The sequence below is a fragment of the Pungitius pungitius genome, chromosome 17 (genome assembly GCF_949316345.1).
Source record: "Pungitius pungitius chromosome 17, fPunPun2.1, whole genome shotgun sequence".
Lineage (NCBI taxonomy): Eukaryota > Metazoa > Chordata > Actinopteri > Perciformes > Gasterosteidae > Pungitius > Pungitius pungitius.
The window spans coordinates 17646963-17668286 of NC_084916.1; the positions used below are offsets into that span (position 1 = coordinate 17646963).

The window sequence follows — 21324 nt, forward strand, 5'->3', positions numbered from 1 at the left end:
AGAGGGATTCGACAGCTTGTATAGGAGGGGGAGAGGGAGAGGGAGCGGGAGGGGGAGAAACGGATGGAGTCTGGATGGTGAAGCTGCATTTATTGGTCAACCAAACATACAAATACAGAAATATCCGACAGGTTGATGTCACATTTCCAGGATTGTACATTTTATGCCAAATAAACAATAAAAACACATCTGTTTACTTTCAGGTCTTCAGAATAAAAATATAATATATTTCCCGAATCAAATCAAAACCACCACCATGTTTCTTAAATGTGAATCAGCAGCATAAATCAGATGCCCTGCTCATGATACAATATAAACCCTAGAGTTTGTATATCTAACTGTTCATTTTACAAACAGAAGCATAAACCCACGTAAATGTTCTTATTTATTTACATCGGCACGTGAGTGCCGCAGTACGTTGAGCCACAGGAAGCGCCGTGGAATAAGCAAACAGCAGCAGTGATGAGCCTAAAAACACTATCCTATTCAAATGAAAATAAAGTTTTGATAAAAGCTGAATCAGCTGTTCGAGTAAATTTGTAGCTTTGTCTCAGCAGCAGAACTCTTTGGTTTCTCTTGCTGTTCATCCCGTCCAGCTATTTGTGGACCTTTTTATGTGAATTACTGCATGATAAAAGAATGAAAGTAGTTCTCCAGCAGAACCAAACCTCCTCCCTGTCTAAGCAGCAGCAGAAGGGTTGGTTCTCTTCCTCATGGCTCCATCGGAGACACTAAAGGGCCGATTTGGTGTTAATTTAGCCGGACAGCTGGGACTGAGCCCGGTGGGTCCAGGGGGTGAAGGTCTGGAGCGGCGCCGTCGGACTCGTCCTTCGACCCGTCGTGGGACTGGAGGTCGGCGGCCGGAGAGGGAACGCCGTCCTCAGCTGGACTGAGATCTGTGTCAGTCAGGGAGGGAGCGAGAGAACACATGAGCAAACAGGGAAAAACAGGGAAATTCAAAATGAAAACTAGTTCTAAACCAGTTGGAGGTTTCAGATTTCCTGAAATGTGTTTTGTGCTACATTCAGAAACGAGGGGGGGGGGGGGCGGCGGTTAGTCAGACCGAGGGAGGGCAGGGACTGGGCTCGCTCCGGTTCCTCCTCGCTCCCCTCCGGAGGACGGGCCGAGCTCTTCAAGGACGACCACGGGCGGCCTAGGGCGCCAGGATGGACCGCTGGACCAGGCGCCTCGAACGCACCACCGTCATCCCAAGACTCACCTGCAGAAAGGTGTGAAAACGTTGATTATTTCAAGTCCCGCCTCCGCCCCCCACCCCACTCCATCCTCTAGGGGCAAAGAGATGAACGTGTAAGACGCGTCTGATTCATTGATCCTTTATCCAAATGTTTTGTGCCAGTTAGAATGACGTAGACTATATAATATATAAGTATTCATTGATGGATCCATGAACCTGAAATAACTAAAGTGTGTAGAACTTCTTGCTGCTTAAAACACATCTTTTTGGCCAACACAAAACTGACCTTTTTGATTACATAGCAGGAAGTGTTAAAAATACTTCCTGCACGTGTTAATTATACAAATCACAGACACACAGGGCCTCTGCTTGAGATCAACTGTGTGGAGGCGTCAAGTGAGGCCTTGAAAGCATTCATTAATCAGCTTGTCGGTGTCAGAGCGCTGAGTCACATGACCTTAACAAAAGGAAAAAAGCTCATTTGTTATTTAGCCACTAAAATGTGTTACTAAAACCCTACAATATACGATTAGTCCTTCCACCACAACCGTCAAGTACCAAAAATAACTGAAACCAAATCCTTCAATCGTGTTTATTCTCACAGTATCACGAAGCCCCTGAAAGTGAGGCTGCCGCCTCGGCTTTAAGGAGAATTAAGGAGACACGTACCGTCCAGCAGAGACGGGGCTCCTGCTGAGTCGCTGCGCTCTCTCTCCGGCTCCGACGGCGCCCTCTTCAGGCGGGGGGCAGGAAGTGGTCCTTTGGTAGACGGGCTTCCTGCTGGAGCCTCAGCCGCCTCCTCTGGGAAACAGAGAAGGATAAAACTATCAATTGGAATAAATATCCAAACACAACAATCAAAAGCCTGTCTGACTCAGAGAAACCAGTAGGGTTTATTTTAAAAACATCCAGTCGCCTACCAGAGGGGCTGCAGAGTCGGGGGCTGGTCGTACTGATGGGGCTGAGGGGCCCGGAGGTCCGGGGCCCGAGTGGAGGTTTGGAGGCCTGAGGTGGGGGCTGTTTGGGGGTGACGCTGGGTGGTTTTGACCTGGGAGTTGGCTCCGGTTTGGACTCGTCGGCGTCCACATGGATGACAGGATGGACGTCTGACATTAAAATATCACATTGTCAAGAGAGAGTAATATATATAAATATATATAAACCACACACACACACCTTTATTGTTGTGCACATTGTCCAGTAGGGCTGACGATGCCGCCTGGATGGAGATAGAAGGGTTTTCATTTTATTATCTTTAGGAAAATTTGTTGACAAGGAGATTATTAGAGACCAGGTTCTCACCAATAAAAAAACAATCACACACAGGGAAATATGACAATATCCCAATTGAAGACATCAAATAGTACAGGAGTTAAAATACAAGAATACAATATAATAAAAAATAAAAGCTGGACTACAAGATACCTTTTTGCTTAAATGGTACCAAAGATACTGGTGTGAACCACGAGCTCCGCTCACCTTCTTCACAGCCATTCTCTCCTGTCTGGCCTTCATCTCAGCCAGAAGGTCCACGCCCATCACATGGACCCCAATGTGACGGGGAATGTGGGGGATCTCCTTATTCCCCACATTTGTCTCCTCTTTCGCCACCTCGGGTCCGGCCGAGGCCGAAGAGGTCTCCGTTTCAGGGTCCGCGGGGTCCGAGGAGTGAGCCCTGTGGAGCTCCGGATGGGGCTCAGCCGCAGGAGACGTTGGGGTCGTAGGGGTCGTTTCCTCAGTGACCGCGGTAATACAGGTGGAGGAGGCCGGGTGGGGCGGAGCGAGGGAGGCGGCGCCGCTGGTCTTCTCTGAGCGGGACGTCCGGGATTTGATGAGGTTAAAGAAGCCGCTCTTTCTGGATTCGCGTTTCTTCTCAGCTGCTTCCTGCGAGCTGAAGGACGGACCTTTCACAGTGGGGAGTCTAAAGAGGACACACACACACACAACCCCCCCCCCCCAAAAAATCTATATTCTGACAAAGTATACTTTTATCCAAAATCTCACATGTTTTCATGCTGTGAGAAAGCACCGTTGATGCCGATGACCAAACAACTGAACTTCTGTTTTCGTGAGATCATCGATTTTAGAGTCGTTTTGAACACAAATCATCTTCAAAGGATGAATGGATGAATGGTTACGGGTGAAGCCCGACCCTCACTTGAAGCTGAGTTTAATGACTTTCTTGGAGAAGAAGTCCTCCAGGCCCTCGTCCAGCTTTCCCATGATGCAGTTCTGCTCGGGTTCTTGTGACGTCGGGCTGCCGGAGGCGTTTCGCTGAGACGGAGAGATGAGACTCAATCACATTTTATCCAACGATGGAGCAGCACCTTCTTCATCAGTATTTGTTCTAGATTCCTCTGATGTGATTCATTATCTATACAAAAGGTCAAAGTGATTTTTATTGATAAAGTGTCATCAAAGTCATCGCTCCCTGAGGGCCACCTACAGCTGGCCGGCTGGGTTTGGTCCTCTTCTTGGGTTTGGGTCGGAGTTTGGTGTGATGCTCCAGCATCTTATGCTCCACAGGCGGCAACTCGCCCACAAGGACAGGCTTGGTGTCCAGTGGAGGGGGGGCAGGGAGGACGTCTCCCTGGGGGGCTGACATTCTGTCCAATGGCTGTGCAGGAGGAGAAGGAAGAGGAAGGTCCTCAACGTGGATGGGAACCTCCTCCAGAGCCTTGTCCAGGTCGAACTCCATCTCTGTTGGTCAGATAGAAGGAACGGGTCAAAGCTCATAATGTTCAGTGGAAGGAAGAGCAAATCCAATTCAGAAAGGAATCTAGAACGAGATGGAACAACAGATCTTTTCTCTAGTTCTCCCAGTGACGAGACAATCTGAGGTTACATAGTTTCATCATCCCCAGAACATCTTCTGCTCCAATATCATGGCTCTACTTAGCAACCACCTTCTTTAAGACAACTTAAAAAAACAACTTCCTGTCACTTTGCGTCACTCACCGAAGGCCACAGAGACGGGTCGCAGCATCCTCACCAGAATGCTCCTCCTTTTGGACTTAGGAGTCATCTAAGGAGGGGTGAACAGACGGTTAGTGTTAGGAGGAGACTTCAAGTGTTCTTCTTGAGTTCTCACCATGCAGCTGTCCAGATCCTGCAGCCCGTGTGTCTCGCTTTGCTTCTCCGGCTGCAGAACCATCTCATCCAGAACCTCCGTCTCCACCGGGGGCTCGCGGTGCAGCAGGGGGTGACTCTTCCTGATCACATGGTCGCCCTGGAGATCAGACAGACGATGGACCGAGAATGAAAGACAAACAGAGACGGGCAGTCGGTCGGGCGGAGAGGACACCAACCAGAGTCTGCTGCGATCTGGACAGAGACTCCAGGATCTCATCCACGATGCGGTCGGAGAGGAACGAGGCCATGCTCAGCTTCACCTCGCTGTCTCACACGGAGAGGACGACACAGAGCAGAGAGAGACACCATCAGTGCGCTGCGTCTCCAGCTGACCCCCCCTCGCATGAGACACAACGGTCCAAGCGATCGCCGCCTTCTCCGTCTTTGTGAAGCTGAACCACGCACGCAGCGGCACACACCTGATCTTGTTGATGATGTCGACCCCGGACTGCTCCAGCAGCGTGGTGGTGATGAAGCTGCGAGGGACGGTCATCCTCCCCGCTCCGGCCTTCAGCAGCTCCTGGCGCAGGCTGCTCCTCTTCATCACATGAGGACAGAGGCCCTCGGCGGCGTCCACCATGGACACCAGCATTGTCTGGGGAGGAGTTGGTGCAGTTCAGACCTCACGTCGGGCTCCAGTTTGACTCCTTTCTGTTACGGGCTCAGACCTGCAGCTGGTCGTCTATCACCCAGGCAACCTCTCCCGCCATGGACTCCAGTTTGTCCTGGATGGCCCCGACACACGCGCCGCTGGACCCGGCGCTCTTCAGGTAGTGCAGGCTGGGGAGCAGCTGGAGGGGCGGGATAATGGAAAGGAGAGGCTTTCAGAGTTTAACATCCATGATGAGGGAAAAAGACGACCAGTTTAAAGATGCGCACTGTAACTTTAATCAGCATGCTGATTGCCTTAAATTAAAGACAATTCATTTATTTTCAGGTCGACTCATCGTCCTACTTTCTTGGAGTTCCTGGCGTCCTTCATTACGTTCTCCGCCACCTTCACGTCCTCCTGGACCGCGCTGGTCTCTGTGAACCTCAGAGAGTTCAGGTGGTCCTGCACCCTGACGCAGATCATGTCCATCATCTGCGTCACAGAGACATGTCAACGTGTCATGTCTGCGGTTCAGGTGTGTGTGTGTGTGTGTGTGTGAGAGTGTGTGTGTGCCTGCCTGTTGCGTGGTGGTGGTGACGATTCCCTGCTGCAGCCTGTACGCCTGCTCCTGAAGGTATTTGCGCGTCTCGTGGTTCCTCAGCAGGTACTGCTCCATCTGCATCAGGACACACATTGTACTGCAATCAGAGAAGATGTGCGACACACAGTCGGAGGCTCTTCATGGAGGACAGGACCACGAACCTTCAGCAAGGCCTCCTCCGTCTTCTCCGGGCTCGCCTTCAGCGCCTGAGCGGCATCCATGATGGGAATGGGCATGAAGCGAATGGTGTGGTTCCTGACGGGAGGAAAGAAAAGCACATCAGCACGACTCACCCCTCCGATAGCAGAGCTGCGTCACGTGACCTCGACCTGCTCAACGCTTACTTCTCCAGAGCAGCAGCGACGTCCTGAAGACCCTGAGGACTGATGTTGTTTCTGTCCCACGCGATCGTCCTGCAGAGGACATGGAGAAAAAAAAAGTGAACACAGCGAAAGCTTCTTTAAGTGCCAACTTGTCACGAGATCTGAAAGAACGTTTTAAAAAAAGAAAGTTAAGGTTTGACTCATGCTGAATTATGAAATCAGTCACATTGGTGATTGAATGCAACAAGCATTCTTCTATGTGTTTAAGAAGACTTGAAACTAGAGACTTTGAAACTAGAGACTGACACCATAAACTCATGTTTACAATGTTTACTGAGGGAAAAAAAAATCAAGAGAGAAGTAGAGTCATTTCCTCATAGACGTCTATGGGAGCAGAGGAGTCGCCCCCTGCTGGTCACTACACAGAAGTAGAGTCATTTCCTCATAGACGTCTATGGGAGCAGAGGAGTCGCCCCCTGCTGGTCACTACACAGAAGTAGAGTCATTTCCTCATAGACGTCTATGGGAGCAGAGGAGTCGCCCCCTGCTGGTCACTACACAGAAGTAGAGTCATTTCCTCATAGACGTCTATGGGAGCAGAGGAGTCGCCCCCTGCTGGTCACTACACAGAATGCAGCTTTAACGACAAAGAATCAGCTTCACTTTTCAGATTCTGCTTGGAGCTCTCAGACCGGGCGCTCTGCTCCTCACCGGAGTTTGGTGTTGATCTGCAGGGCTTTGGCCAGCATCTTGGCCCCCATGTCTCCCATGGAGTTCCCGCTGATGTCCAGTTTGGTCAGAGAGGTGTTGCTGCCCAGCGCGTTGAGGACGATGGACAAGTCGGTCTTCAGCTTGGAGTCCGCCAGGGACAGAGAGTTCAGCGGCTGAAACAAGGTTTTTCATGGCGTGACTTCACGAGCTTCAGTGTTAAACAAAGGCTTAAAGCGACGGGTGCAAGGGGTGGAAAAAGACACCAAGAACTTGACGGAGAAGGAAAAAGTGTCACTCACCGAGTCCTCCTCCTGGATCATGAGAACCAGGTTGTCCAGAACCTGGGACACATTTCTGGGGGAAAGAGACAGGTCAATGCAGTGAGTAATTGTAATGATCCAATAAAACAATGGGGCTGGAGTGGAAGCTTTTAGGGGTGGAACGCGTCGCCCACTTAGACTTGATGTTGTTGAAGTTCTTGCCCAGCGACAGGTGCCGGATGGAGCGGTTCTTGGCCAGCCACACCAGCAGGGTGGTCAGATCCATGTCCAGACCTGAGGAAAACACCGCAGAGAGACACAAGTCAGTGCAGCGGCCATCGCATCTGCTCCATGTGTAAAAAAAAACAACCTGCTCACCATTGTCAGAAATGTCCAGACTGGAGATGTTGGGAATCTCGGCCACACAACCCTCCAGGATTTGGGAGCCTCCAGAACGCAGCTGAGGGCAAAGGAGCGGCATCTCAAGATAAACTTTGCTTCTCTACATTGCTGAATGCAAACACTCGTCAGCTTTACCTCGCAGCAGCTGAGGTCCAGGGACACGTCGCTGAGGTTGGGGTTGCAGCCCAAACCCAACAGCAGAGCTCTGCAGACGGAGGACCAGTGAGTCACAGCTTGGTCGAGCATTGAGGGAGATTAAATTCAATGGAACTCGTTTGGTGGGTTTCACATGCAGCTTTCCCATCATTCCTTTCATCCATTAGTCACCTACTACTACTACAGGCTGATCTAAAGTCAGCGTTCAGAGGTTCTTCCTTACTTCAGGGCCTCCAGAGGAAGCCTGGTTCCCGACAGGTTGACCGAGCTCAGAGCCTGAGAGCTGCTGAAGAACTGCTTGAAGGACGGAGAGATTTCTTTACACTTCCTGTGTGAGGAGAGACGTGTCAATAAGGACCCTGCAGAGGGCATTAGTTCCCCCTCAATGAACAACGGGGACTCCTGACAGCTGGGTTCAAGCGGAGTTCACACAGTTGGGTGTTGACCGGAGGATGTGAGCTTACCGGTGGGAGAAGACAGACTTGGACATGTTGAGGACAGAGAGATGCTTCAAGGATCCTCTGAGAAGAGAAGCACACACCTGAAAAAAAAGATGGATGAAGAATGATCTCTGTACGAATCCGCAGACATCTTGAACGAGGAATATCAAGAAGGTCTCATGAGCTGCTCCTACCTGCTCCAGAGAGCAGTCGCTGTTGGACAAGTCCAACGTCTGCAGGCAGTTCGGATGACTCAGGAAGCTGTGCAGGTTCTGAGCAGAACAAAAACCAACAGCTTAAGCTTAAACAGGCTGTCTGGGTCTGACTGGGTCTGTCATGGAGGGGAGGGGGCCGCGTACCTGGAGGTCGTCGCCCCTGAGCGAGTTCCCCGACAGGTCGAGGTGAGCGAGTGCGGCGGCGACCGACGGGTTGGCGGCGAGAGCCTGACAGAGGCTGTTCACACCTGCGAGACAAACACACCTTCGTCCCCTGAGACGATAAGGAGGCATCGAGTCTCTCTCTCTGCGGGCTCACCTTTAGGAGACATGGAGGTCCTGGAGAGGTTCAGGTGCTTCAGGCCCATGGGGAGTTTGGCGAGTTGAGCACTTAGAGCGGAAACACCTGCAGGAAGTGACAGAGCGGTTATGAGTTATGAGACTTTAAGAGCCGACGTGGCCACCAGAGGGCGCAAAACATCACGTGTGTTAATATTCTAACCCTAGTTCTACAAGCACAGGGACAGCCTGCTAAAACTGTCCTCCAATCACAAGCTTGCATTCGCCCAATGCAAGAGCATGAGGTCACAAATATGAGCCACATCTGGATGTAGTGCCTGGCTACAGTGTGTGTGTGTGTGTGTGTGCGCGTTGACCTTTGTCCTCCAGCGGGTTGTTGCTCAGGTTGAGCGTCTGCAGCGTGGAGGCCGCGTTGTACGACAGAGAGCTGGCCAGCTTCTGAGCAAAGTCACTGAAGAGGAGAACGAAGGACACAATCAGGCGGTCACGTGACCAGGCGTAGCGACGACGTGTCACGAGGCAACGCGCTGTCGACGTCCCGTTCGCGCGGAGCGACTAAAACACTAGCAAACCGTAGCACTAACAAATAATAGCACTTAAATTGTACTTATGGCACTTTTCTATAACATGTTTTGAAACTTCTTATTTGATGAAAAATGTACTTTGTTACTTGTTCTTCTGAGTTTGTATCTCTATGTGGAAATGCACTTATTGTACGTCGCTTTGGATAAAAGCTTCAGCTAAATGACTCGTGATGTAATGGAGCGCAGCGCGAGGAAGCATTTAAAAAGCAACCATCCGTTGACCTCTGACCTTTTGAGTCCGGTGTTGTCGAGCACCAGCTCCTCCAGCCTGCCGGACCGAGCCACCACCCTCAAGATCTGCTCACAGATATCCGTCGACTGCAGAAACACACACTGATTGATCACTGCTCTCGAGCGCATTGGATCATCTGCAGAGTAGTCTGGGTCCGTGGTACCAGTTTGAAGTCCTTGGTGGAGAGTTTGGTGAACCACTGGTTGAACTCCAGAGCTGCGATGATCGCCACCAGATCCCTGCCGGGGCGGAACCAAAGCGTCAGATGGAGCTGCCATGGAACTCAACAACAAAAGGGACAAGAGAATAAAACGCTGAAAGGTTCTTTGTCACCGGCAGGCGGAACGTACCTGTTCTCCAGGTGAATGAAGTCCTGCATGTTGAGCTCTTTGGTGTCCTGCGTGAGGTAGATGGTGTCCACGTCCTGCAGGAAGGAGACCAGAGACGTTCAGGGACACAAAGCGGAAAGGAAGAAGAAGACGAGGAGGCGTGTGCAGCACGCACCCATTGGACCTCCTCTCTGCAGGGCAGGCCCAGGTAGTCACACACACACCAGTACTGATGGGAAAACCCGCCTGCAAAGAGACAAACGCAGGACTTCAGAACACGTGCAACGCGTGAGGCTTTTCATCGCTTGGGGGCGGATTTACCGCACGGCCCCACGTCGGCGGAGGCCTGCTCGTCCCACGCCGCCTGCAGGGACGCCGTCCTCTCCGGGGGCTTCAGGCTCAACTTCTTCATCGACTTGCTTCCTTACGGAGACAGGAAGAGGAAAGGAAGGAAAGGAAGAGGAAAGGAAGGAAAGGAAAGCAGCGCTTAGTCGTCTGAACAAAGAAACCACATCTTGATCCATCAAAATGCAGATTATGGCCCTAAAATATCAGAAAACATCGCAAATCATGTTAAATAAAATGCTAAATAAAAGCAGAGACGATTATAGAGTTGTGAAATAGTTTCTCATTAAGTGCTTTCATCTCTTCATGAGTTCATCACGGCTGTGAAAACCACCATTTTAAACCATGACATTCATTTTATGGTATTCATCCAGCATTTCCTTTGACGGACAGATTTTATGCCTTTTTGCATATTTTAATCTCTTCTTTCTATCCTAAGTCGTGAAGCGCTTTGCTCCTGTATGAACGCTACTTAAATGAAGCTTATTATGATGATGATGATGATGATGATGAAGGTGATGAAGGTCACCTACACAGGTGAGCGGGCCGGGCAGATCCGCTGCAGGCTGCTGCCGATGTGAGCGATCACCTCGTCCACCTCGTCCACCGAGCCCAGCTGGAGGCTCCAGGGGGGGCCGCGCTCGCTCTCCAGCACCAGCTGGACACGCACACACGCACACACACACACACACAAGAATTCAGCCAATAGATCTTCCTGAAACCTGATCGGTGTTGAAAGACGTCAGTGAGCTTGGTGTGTGTGTGTGTGTGTGTGTGTGTGTGTGTGCGTGTGTGTACCTGAGTGGGCTTGTTGCTGCTGATTCCCTGGATATCCAGGTAGTTGAAGGAATGTTCAACCTGAAATAAGCGAGGAGGACACAGATTGGGAAACACATCCCTAAAATATCAAGTCAAGGTTCATGGAGGCGTCGCACAGGAAGACAAAAGGTTTCTGCTTCCACAAATGGAAACTTGTGAGTCCCAAAAGGAGAACTTCCCCCACCACAGTGAAGTAAAAATAAACAGCTTGATCTGCGTCTTCATGAGAACTGGAGGACTTTCCCAGGAAGCTCTGATGGGACTCGAGGTGCCGTGAACACACTCCTCATGCTCCATTCATTTACACACTTTGAGTTGTTCTTCATCAAGTCTTCATTTAACAGATCAATCAGCAGGAGGAACTTGGAGAGAGGAAGGAGTTCAGGCTCCATCTCTGATGTTAAAGACTTCTGCTGCTTCATCATATGTGAGGCTGTAGAATTTAGCTTGGCCAAGGACCTCTAAGGGCTAAGCTCCTGGATGCCATGAAACCCCCCCCCCCCCGTTAGTAACTCCCCTGTGGCTACATGTAGCATGCTAACATCGGCCCGAGAGACCAAACACCTGCAGGGGTCCAAATGAATTAAGAAGCATTTCTTTGCTTTTGAGTGACGAGTTCCGTCTCAAGTTACTTCACTTCAGACTCAGGTCAAGCTGCAACTTGTTCCTGCAGTGGAGACGAGAGCTTCAGAGCCGAGACTCAACGAGAGAAGCAAGAACCTCAGGGACAACGTGAGCTGGGAATGCTACGCAGAGCAAATGTCAGGAGCCAACCCCCCCCCCCCCTCCAAAGCCCCCCGAGCTAGAGAGAAAGTCAAAATAACTCACTTATTAGGAGATACAACGACAGGAAGAGGGGGGTGGGGGGCAGAAAGTGAAAGATGGAGCAAGAGGGGGAATGTATGATCAAGAGAATCAGCGCTTGGAACATTTGGAAACAGAAAGAGAGAAAGAAAGAGGACAAGGAGAGAGAGAGAGAGAGAGAGAGCCCCCCCTCCCCGCCCTTGTCAGCTGTTGACTTCCTGCATTGCCCCCCCCCCCCCCCCCCCCCAGGAACAAAGCGGCCTCTGTCTGTGTTCAGGGGTCACATGCAGCCAAACAAACACAGAAGTGGGAAGAAGAAGAAGAAGAAGAAGTGGACCATTAATAGAAGTGCAGCGTGAGAAAGTGAGAAAGGTTCAAATTCAAAATGAGTCAATAAAACCAGTAGGATTCATCCTCTGGGGACCATGAATGTGTGTTTGAGAGGGTGGAAGCTGCTTTAATCTCAATGCCATTGATACTTTTGGTTCCATTTTGCATTTACTTCTCAGTTGTTCAGGGACCTTTGGTGGAAAGGAACGACCCGAGTGCGGAGGAACAAGCAGCAGCACGAGAAACACCAACATTCCCACAGAGGAGGAGGAGGAGGAGGAGGAGGGAAACCAGAGAGCAGGAGGAGGAGCGTCTCCTCCAGGCGGGAGAGGAAGCCGACTGACCTTAGCAGGGAGCCGGGCGCTCAGCAGGTAGGCCCGATGCCACGCCAGCGCCTGAGAACAGAGACGCACGCCAATCACACGTCAGTCACCTTCATCACTAGCAGCACGGCGCCTGGGGGGGGCGGCGAGGAGCACGCCGCACGCTACGGATTTGGAGAGATGGAGGGACGGAGGTCAGGCGAGCCGGAGCCCGCCGTGCTGACCGCAGAGAGCTGGAGGCGTCCAGGTGTTTTACAGATGTGAGGGCCGGTCGATCCGCACACAGGTCCAAACAGAACTACATAGAACGTCTCTTGACTGTTTGAGGGACGGAATTCTACTTGGACTCTGCCATACAAGGATTCTAGTTCTATTTCTAAATCAATATGGCTGGCTCGTGTCATCAAGCATTGGATGTTAGCGTTAATATTTAACTTTAAATGATCCATTAACGATTAAAGGTGCACACCCACAACATCTCTGCAGCTTCAAGCCTCAGAGCATGATGAATCATCACAGACATGATGAATCTTTTAGCGACTGTACTGTTTGTATACTTCATGCACATTTTGGAATCCTTTGGTAATGCATTTGAAAGGCTTCAATTGAAATAATTTTTAAAAAAATCAACAAATAAAAAATGTATATGTATCATATCAGAAAGATTCACTGGTTTATTTAAACAAATGACAGTTCTCTGCATCAATGTGTTTATCGTCATTCTGAGAAATGATTCAAAGGGGTTTGTGACCGGCTGGTGTACAGCTGTGGAATGTGTGTGTGTGTGTGTGTGTGTGTGTGTGTGTGTGTGTGTGTGTATGTGTATGTGTATGTGTGTATGTGTGTGTGTGTGTGTGTGTGTGTCTTCAGTCAAGTCCCGACAGGAGTCGTCTCATTCTGCAGCGTTATGAAAGGAGATAAATCCAGACTCTTCACACCTTTTAGATTCCCGCTTCATAATTCACGGTTGTGTCAAGGTTTGACCTGATGAAACCCTCCATCCCAACATCAAGCTGCTTGTTCCTCACTGAGAGCAGAACACTGGACTAGATCTCCACTCTTTGCTGTCCTGCTGCTAGATGGTGGAAGGAGCTCTGTGATGACATCAGGACCACAGAGAGCCTTCACATCTTCACACTAAACACTAACACACTGTAGACCTTAAACAAGACTCATAATGGATCTGATCTAGAACATGTTGTACATCTGCTTATTTGATGAAAATGATACTTTGTTATTACTTGTTCTTCTGAGTTTGTGTCTCTATGTAGAGTTCATGGGTTTCTGAGGGAAGGCGTTCGCTGCACTAAGCACTACCCAGTGGAAGTAAAAGGGTGAAAACATGAATTAGAGGTAGGACACGTGAAGCTCGCTATACTGTAGCTGGCGGCCATGTTGGCGGGAGATCTGGTCCACAACAAAGACAAAATAAGAGAATTCAGAGGTCTTGTTTCAAATGAATGAAGGCCCTCTTTACACAACACACTCAGGATATTAATAAATATTTCCCTCTCGCTGTTGATTTCGCTACGTACGTTTTCCTAAAGTACGGTTAAATAAGCCAAGTAGACTGGAACGTCTGCTCTCTAGAAGCCCTAGTAGATCATTATTCACATTTTATTATCTGTCCCAAAGGAGTATATTGTGTTCAGTTTCTTCAGTCTAATAAACCTTCACTTCCTGGTTCACATTTCTTATCGTCCCCTTTAAGAAGCAATAAACTCGATCATATAAGTTCCTCTGATCAATCTCACTCGTCCCTTAAACCAAACGGGGGTCACTTACCAGCACTCTGCTCTCCAGCTTGTCACCTTTGACCTCCAGCTGGACTGTGCGCCTCAGGGCCAGCTTCACGCCGCGGCCCACCGCCTGCAGCACGCCCTCTGCAACGCGGAGCGACACAACATGACGCAACAAACCACACAGCTGCCTTTTCATCCTCTCACAGCTGTGACAGAACATCCAAACATCTGCTGGCAGTTTAAAACATTCATTTTATGTCAAAAAGAAAAGCGGGACATTGAGATTCAAACAAATACAGCATCACATTTAATCATGAATCCTTTGGGCTTTGTTTCACAAACAAACGTAACGTTGTACAAGTACATTTCTGCTTTAATGGATGTTCTTTGGCTCTCTGACGTCACTCTACTCAGTATTTCCTCCACCATGGAGCGAGCTGTCTGGATGTGGTGTGAGGAGCTTAGTCTACTGGGCTCAGTGTGTCTCATCTTACAACACAAAGGGGGGGGGGGGGGGGGGATTCCTTGTAATCGAGGCAGAAATAGGAAGTCCAAACATGAAAAATCGATGTGTGCTTATTGGCAACAACGTTTCTTACCACTTCAGCCCTGGTGGGAAAATCCAGGGACAGATGGAGGAGGAGGGTGTAGAAGTAGGACAAAGGAGGTTAAAGGGGGGGAGAGGGGGGGGCGTTAATAAGTGTGAGCCCTCCTCCTGCTCCCTGAGCCCAGACACATGAGGATGAAAACATTACAGCAGCGCTGATCACAACCACATGGAGGCCAGCAACAACCAGCGACACTGCCCCCCATCAGAAAGCAGGCATTTGTTACTTAATCCAGTGGGTTTCCTTCGACACTGTGAGCTGATAAGATCTCACAAGCCAAAGGAATGTCCCAGGACACACCCCACCCGGGAGTGCAGATGAGGAAGTGGGAGAGGAGGACCTCCCAGGTAGCCCTCAGGGCACGAAAACACGTCTGAAGAGCAGTTCCATAGTTTGCTCCATTTACCCTCACGTGGCGCTTCATTTACTTTGTTATCTAAACGTTCTGGTTGTGGAACAACTCCAACAAGTCGGACTGAATCCCGTTAGATTGAATCTGGTTTAATTAAAGATATCTGGGGATTTTACGGCATTCTCACCCACACTATGTTTGTATTCTAACTAAAATCATTCACATCGAAGTCAGTAAACGTCATTTTAGCTCCCACGTGATGCATTAAGTTCTTTTGATTCGTTTACGACCCTTAAAAGGATCTGAAACAGAGTTAATAACTTTACACGGAGTTTGTAACGCGGTGTGGGATATTTTACCTGGTCTTTAAAAGTGTTTATCAGTTGGAAACAAACGCGTTAACTCACCGAGCAGCTCGTTGGGGATGCCCTCCGACATGTCTCCTTCTGCCGGGGCGGACGGCGCGGGGGAGTCCGGGGAGGAGGGCCGGAGGAGCGGCCACACCGGGGGAGAGGAGCCGGGGTCTGACGGCAGGCAGCGGAACAAGGAGGCCTGTTTTCTTCGGCCGGTCACCTGTCAACACCCTGCTCACCGTCTGCGTCCATTCCTGCGGGCCCCGTACACGCGCGTACCTGCGCGCTCACGTGACGTCACGTCCCTCGCTCCCTCGCAGAGTGGGAGAGGTGTGTTTCTTCACGGGTAGCACAGCGACACCTGGCGGCGGGTTAAGGGAAAGTAACCGGAGCTTTATTGTGTGATCAGCTGAAAGTTTGCATCCTACGTGACCTAATGTATTTTATATCAAATTTGAGACACTAAAAAAAAAGATTCCCGTTAAGGTTACCTGATATTAAAGTAAAAGGCGTTTCCACCTAGTCATCCTTTTTGGACAATAATTAAATATTCCAGTCATTAATGTATATCTTTGTAGGACCCAAAACTGGAATTTTGGCACAGCTTACTAAAGTTTGGCCTCCTTTTGGTCTATTTTTCCTCTTTGTTTACTGGTTCAGGTTTGAGAAGATAACGTGCTTAAAATCAACTTGAGAGGGGTTATATCACAAATGAAGTGCGTTTTGGAGCATATATGTGAAAAGAATAAATGTGTCATAAATGTATATAGGTGGTCTGTGTAAACGTGAAACGCATCTATAGATACAAAGGATTTTCAATGCGTATCCTGTTTAATGTTACTTAAGTGAAAAGTGTGCAAACAGATTCCTTCAGCCCAACGTAATGCTGATATGTGGCTTGTTTGGCTGTAGTTAAGTGCAGAAAAATATCAGAACACAAATAGTTTGTGTTGTTGCTGAAGGAGCCAATACAAGTTAGAAAACAATATCTTGAGTTGTCGAGTGCCACTCCTTGTGCACATTGGTTTGTTTAGAAAATATATAAACTAATGAAAAACGGAAATAACGACCTCTATAAACTCTTATTTTGAAGGTTGCCCTGTAAGCTACAGAGGACCCGGATGTGGTTTCATAGCAACATGGCGCCGATCGGTCGTAGCGTCAGCAGCGTGTCTTCGTCGTGTTGATCAAGAGTTTAACGGAAAATAAACGGAGTTTATCTGGAGGAAACGTGCCTGGTTCAGTGAAGATGTCTAAGGTCCAAATGCTGAGACGTTTACTGAAGCAGCGACACGCGGAGGACGCTGAAGAGACATTTGGGCTGTTTGAAAGAACAATGGCAGAATACGAGGAGGAAGCTTCTAGAATAAAAGCAGACAACGAACGACTAAAGAAACGTCTGCACGCTGTTTTCAAACCGGAAGTCCGCATACAAAGAGCAGGTCGGTTGAAATAGTTTGTTTAAGGCCATTGTTTTGGTGACTTGAGTCGCGTTGCTGTATCACTGGAAGGCTCGTGGGGAGGGGAGGGGGGAGCTGCGCTCATGTGATTGGTTGAAATTGAGGGCGACATCGGATTGGCTACAGTTAGGTACATGTGGAAAACACACATTTGTGGATCTGGACATAAGACCAGTGTCAAAAAAAAACACAAATGTGAAGCGATCCGCAAAAATCGTAATTTATTCATGTGTGCTTTGAAAATCATTTGTAAATCCTTATTATTGAGACTGATGTGATCCCTTACCAGTAAAGTTCACTTGTTTGAGGTGTGGATTAGGGCTATGCATTTTTCTGACCATTTTATGCCATGGATAACATAATGGCAATATAATGTTGTATGCTCGTTCAAAGAACGTTTTCAACAGTATATTTGGTCATTAAAATCAGAATGTGAAGCAAAATGGGACATGGAGTGGGGCGACGCATCAGGCTTAGTGCCATGTGGTCGGGAGTGAAAACACCGGAAAGGCACACATTGGTATTTTGTCAAATTTATTTTAGCATTTTTCATTTCTGTATTTTAAGCAATTTCCTGAAATTCATTTAGTTTTTAGCGTTCTAATGTATTTTCAGCAGGAAATGCATTTTCTAGTCAGCTATATTGTTTTTTTATTTTAATTTTTTATCCACAGACCTCCAGCAGCTGTTTGTGCTTCAAAATGAGCAGCAGGAAGACCCAGAGCCCCCCCACATTAAAGAGGAACAGGAGGACCCAGAGCCCCCCCACATTAAAGAGGAACATGAGTACCCAGAGCCCCCCCACATTAAAGAGGAACATGAGTACCCAGAGCCCCCCCACATCAAAGAGGAACAGGAGGACTCAGAGCCCCCCCACATTAAAGAGGAACATAAGTACCCAGAGCCCCCCCACATCAAAGAGGAACATGAGTACCCAGAGCCCCCCCACATTAAAGAGGAACATGAGGACCCAGAGCCCCCCCACATTAAAGAGGAACATGAGTACCCAGAGCCCCCCCACATTAAAGAGGAACAGGAGGACCCAGAGTCCCCCCACATTAAAGAGGAACATGAGTACCCAGAGCCCCTCCACATTAAAGAGCAACAGGAATACCCAGAACCCCCCCACATCAAAGAGCAACAGGAGTACCCAGAGCCCCCCCACATCAGAGAGCAACATGAGTACCCAGAGCCCCCCCACATTAAAGAGGAACATGAGTACCCAGAGCCCCCCCACATTAAAGAGGAACATGAGTACCCAGAGCCCCTCCACATTAAAGAGCAACAGGAATACCCAGAGCCCCCCCATATCAAAGAGCAACAGGACGACCCAGAGCCCCCCCACATCAAAGAGCAACAGGACGACCCAGAGCCCCCCCACATCAAAGAGCAACAGGACGACCCAGAGCCCCCCCACATTAAAGAGGAGCAGCTTCAAGGGCTGGAGGAGGAAGATCAGTCCTTAGAGCTTGATCACAGACAAACTGAACACATGGAGACAGAAGGTGGTGGAGAGGACTGTGGAGGACCAGAACCTGACAGGAACTCGGGTCCAGATTGGCCTACAGAACCAGATACTGATGAGGAGACTGAAGACTCATCTGAACCTGAGACTGATGATAGGAATGAGACCAGAGAACCTCAGTCAGGTTTAAACTCTCATACGAATGATAAAGGTCCCATCAGTGTTTCAAGAGGTAGAACAGGTGAGAAACCTTTGAGCTGTTCTAAATGTAAGACAACATTTGGTTGCAGTAAACAGCTGAAGATACACATGAAGACCCACGCATCAGAGAAACCGTTCAGCTGCTCAGAGTGTGGTAAGTGTTTCACTGCAATTGGAAGCCTGAACACTCACATGAGATGTCACACAGGGGAGAAACCATACAGCTGCTCAGAGTGTGGTAAATATTTCGCTCAAAGGGGACATCTGAAGATACACATGAGACGTCACACAGGGGAGAAACCTTTCAGCTGCTCAGAGTGTGGCAAATCTTTCGCTGTAAGTGGAAGTCTGAAGATACACATGAGTTGTCACACAAGGGAGAAACCGTTCAGCTGCTCAGAGTGTGGTAAGTGTTTCACTGTAAGTGGAAGTCTGAAAAGACACATGAGTTGTCACACTAGGGAGAAACCTTTCAGCTGCTCAGAGTGTGGCAAATCTTTCGCTGTAAGTGGAAGTCTGAAGATACACATGAGTTGTCACACAAGGGAGAAATCTTTCAGCTGCTTGCATTGTGGTAAAGGTTTCTCTACAAGATGCATTCTGAAGATACACATGAGATGTCACACAGGGGAGAAACCTTTCAGCTGCTCAGAGTGTGGCAAATGTTTCACTCAAAGGGGAGATCTGAAGAAACACATGAGATATCACACAAGGGAGAAACCTTTCAGCTGCTCACTTTGTGATAAACGTTTTACTCTAAGTGGAGGTCTGAAGATACACATGAGATGTCACACAGGGGAGAAACCTTTCAGCTGCTCAGAGTGTGACAAATGTTTCACTCAAAGGGGAAATCTGAAGAACCACATGAGATGTCACACAAGGAGAAACCTTTCAGCTGTTTGCTTTGTGATAAATGTTTTACTGTAAGTGGAGGTCTGAAAAGACACATGAGATGTCACACAGGGGAGAAACCTTTCAGCTGCTCAGAGGTACATGTTTCAGTAGAAGTGGATATCTGAAGAAGCACATGAAAACTCACACAGATGAGAATCCATTTTAGCCCCATTACCGAATCAACCTATAGCAGAACTATGTAGACAGATATTTGCAGTTACTTTTACAACAGCTGTCACAGACTTCCTCCCAGGGATTCAGTCTTCTTGAGATGACACTCTTGTTCCTGGTGTAAAACTCATCCATGAGGCTTCCAGCTGATGGCTTGTGGATCCCCCCACACCCGCCTTGTGCCTTTTGTACTCTGAGCCCAGTCCCTCTCCAGGAGTTTGGTTCCTGAAGTAGTAACAGCACTGGCTCTGGTTTCTCCCTCCAAGAGAGGTGAAAGAACTTGTCCATAGACTGTGAAGCCAGGGTACAACACACAAGGTATCCAACTGAGCTGCATACCCCTTTGAGTGGTGCGCCCATAGAGCAGCTGATCCAAATAGATACGTTTCCCCCTAGATAAATGGACTGTCTCAGCGACAAGAACCTCACCAGCAAGCTTCATTCCCAGTTGAGGCTCCAGTAAGGGGCTTCGCTGTCCCTTTTTCAGGGATGGTGTTACGTTCCCCAGTTTCTGTGTCTGCTTGTTGTCTCCCCTTTCCTACAGGTGATTCCAGGAGCCAGATTGGAGACCTGGCCCCACCCACTCGTCAGTGCCAGAACCAATTACTCCCAGCCTCGGAGGGAGATAAGAAGTCACACTCTCTGGTGGCTCTCGCTCTCTCTCTGGTGTCCTGTGTGGGGGTAGTAAACGCATACGTGACTCTGATGGTGTTCTGTTACTTTGTTCTGTATTGTATTGTAGTGAGAGCGTGTTGTCAGTTCTGTGTTTTACCTGTTCTTTTTGTTCCCAGGGAAAAGGGGAAGCACCTTGGGAGTGCGTAGGCAAGCTGCCCATGGGCCTACACCACCCGTAGTGATTTCTCCTGTCTAGAGACACTAGGCAAGACCTGGGCGGACCACCCCTCTGTATTTTGGTTAGTGAGCCTTGTTAGTGCTCAAAGTTAGGTTAGTTTGGGGGGGGTCAGGTAGGCAAGAGATACTGTTTTGCTTTGTTCTTTGTTTTGCTTCCGTCCAGCCCCTTTTCCCAAGCAACCCGTATATATATGTTTATTTGTTTTAATAAACATTTCCTTTTTTTACGGGTAAAATGTGTTTGGTCATCAGTGCACACACACACACTGCACCTTTTTCACACAGGCTGCATTGAGGTCACGAGCGGCGGGTCGTTGCGTTGCCTCCCCCTAGAAGCAACGTAACAGATGGTCAGTGAGTTCTTGCTCTGCCAACACAACTCCAAAGGTCACAAGGTCAAACACACAAACCGTATGCTAAGTTTAGCTGGTTGTTCATTGGAAGGTTGTATTTAAAGCACGTATATTATATTTATAGCATATTTCTCACCTGCTGAGCAGCAACTTATAATAAAATGTATGAGGAAGTGAATCATATCATACGCAAAAAAGGGAATACGCAGCTGTAACTAAACAAAGAGAAAAGGCAGACAATCGCATTTTGCAGGCTGGTAGTCGCCTTAACAGAGGACGTTGCATGTGTACGGACTGTGGAAATCCTCTTTGGTGTAACACATTCTTCTGTGGCCAGTGAAGGTAATGAAGATGTGCGCCAAGGACTTCAGGGCCAAGCACACTCTGGACGGTACGGCAAATAGTGCATTTATTCACAGTTTGTCATCTCCCTCGGCATATAAAACATGCCGCTTTCAGAAAAGCGCAGTGCCACACAGACCATCTGTGGGATGGTGAGAGCAGGCTTCAGACCCAGCAGTCTGCACAAATAACGGATTCCATCTCCAGAAAATCTATACTTCTCATGCAGGTACTCGTGGGGAACAGCTAAAGGGTCTGATCTGAACACCATCTGACGTCTGAAAGCACGTCTTAATATCAGCGCTAAGTACAAAGAAACATATCACAGTAATGTCTTTGTATCAAGGAATGTAACCAGAATGACATTAAACTTTGATTTTACATTTGATTTTGTCTTTAGCAGTTGTGAATGAATGTTGGAAAACAATTGTATTGTCT

General features: G+C 48.7%; 2 protein-coding genes across 3 annotated transcripts; one reads left to right on the plus strand and one right to left on the minus strand.

The window, feature by feature from the left end:
* Positions 1–63: 63 nt before the first annotated feature.
* LOC119218921 (F-actin-uncapping protein LRRC16A) lies at positions 64–15479 on the minus strand. Of its 2 annotated transcripts, XM_037473713.2 has the most exons (38): positions 15203–15479; positions 13879–13976; positions 12115–12165; positions 10616–10675; positions 10351–10475; positions 9794–9891; positions 9648–9718; positions 9494–9567; positions 9307–9382; positions 9141–9229; positions 8684–8778; positions 8347–8433; positions 8172–8275; positions 8007–8084; positions 7837–7913; positions 7596–7700; positions 7352–7421; positions 7193–7274; positions 7009–7108; positions 6854–6908; positions 6555–6727; positions 5865–5933; positions 5682–5775; positions 5497–5595; positions 5283–5411; positions 4996–5118; positions 4747–4922; positions 4504–4591; positions 4287–4424; positions 4154–4220; positions 3642–3895; positions 3354–3469; positions 2675–3116; positions 2372–2414; positions 2116–2301; positions 1865–1996; positions 1064–1219; positions 64–896 (listed from the first exon to the last, which is right to left on the minus strand). In XM_037473713.2, the coding sequence occupies exons 1-38, from the start codon at positions 15231–15233 to the stop codon at positions 751–753; spliced, it is 4257 nt and encodes a 1418-aa protein (XP_037329610.2). In that variant the 5' UTR covers positions 15234–15479; the 3' UTR covers positions 64–750. The 2 variants fall into 2 exon arrangements, with proteins under 2 accessions (XP_037329610.2, XP_062414513.1); XM_062558529.1 differs by lacking the exons at positions 10616–10675; positions 12115–12165; positions 13879–13976; positions 15203–15479 and having other exon boundaries at positions 65–896; positions 9794–9895; positions 10351–10365.
* Positions 15480–17845: 2366 nt separating this feature from the next.
* LOC134107122 (gastrula zinc finger protein XlCGF17.1-like) lies at positions 17846–21274 on the plus strand. Its single transcript, XM_062558542.1, has one exon. The coding sequence runs from the start codon at positions 18101–18103 to the stop codon at positions 19199–19201; it is 1101 nt and encodes a 366-aa protein (XP_062414526.1). The 5' UTR covers positions 17846–18100; the 3' UTR covers positions 19202–21274.
* Positions 21275–21324: the final 50 nt, after the last annotated feature.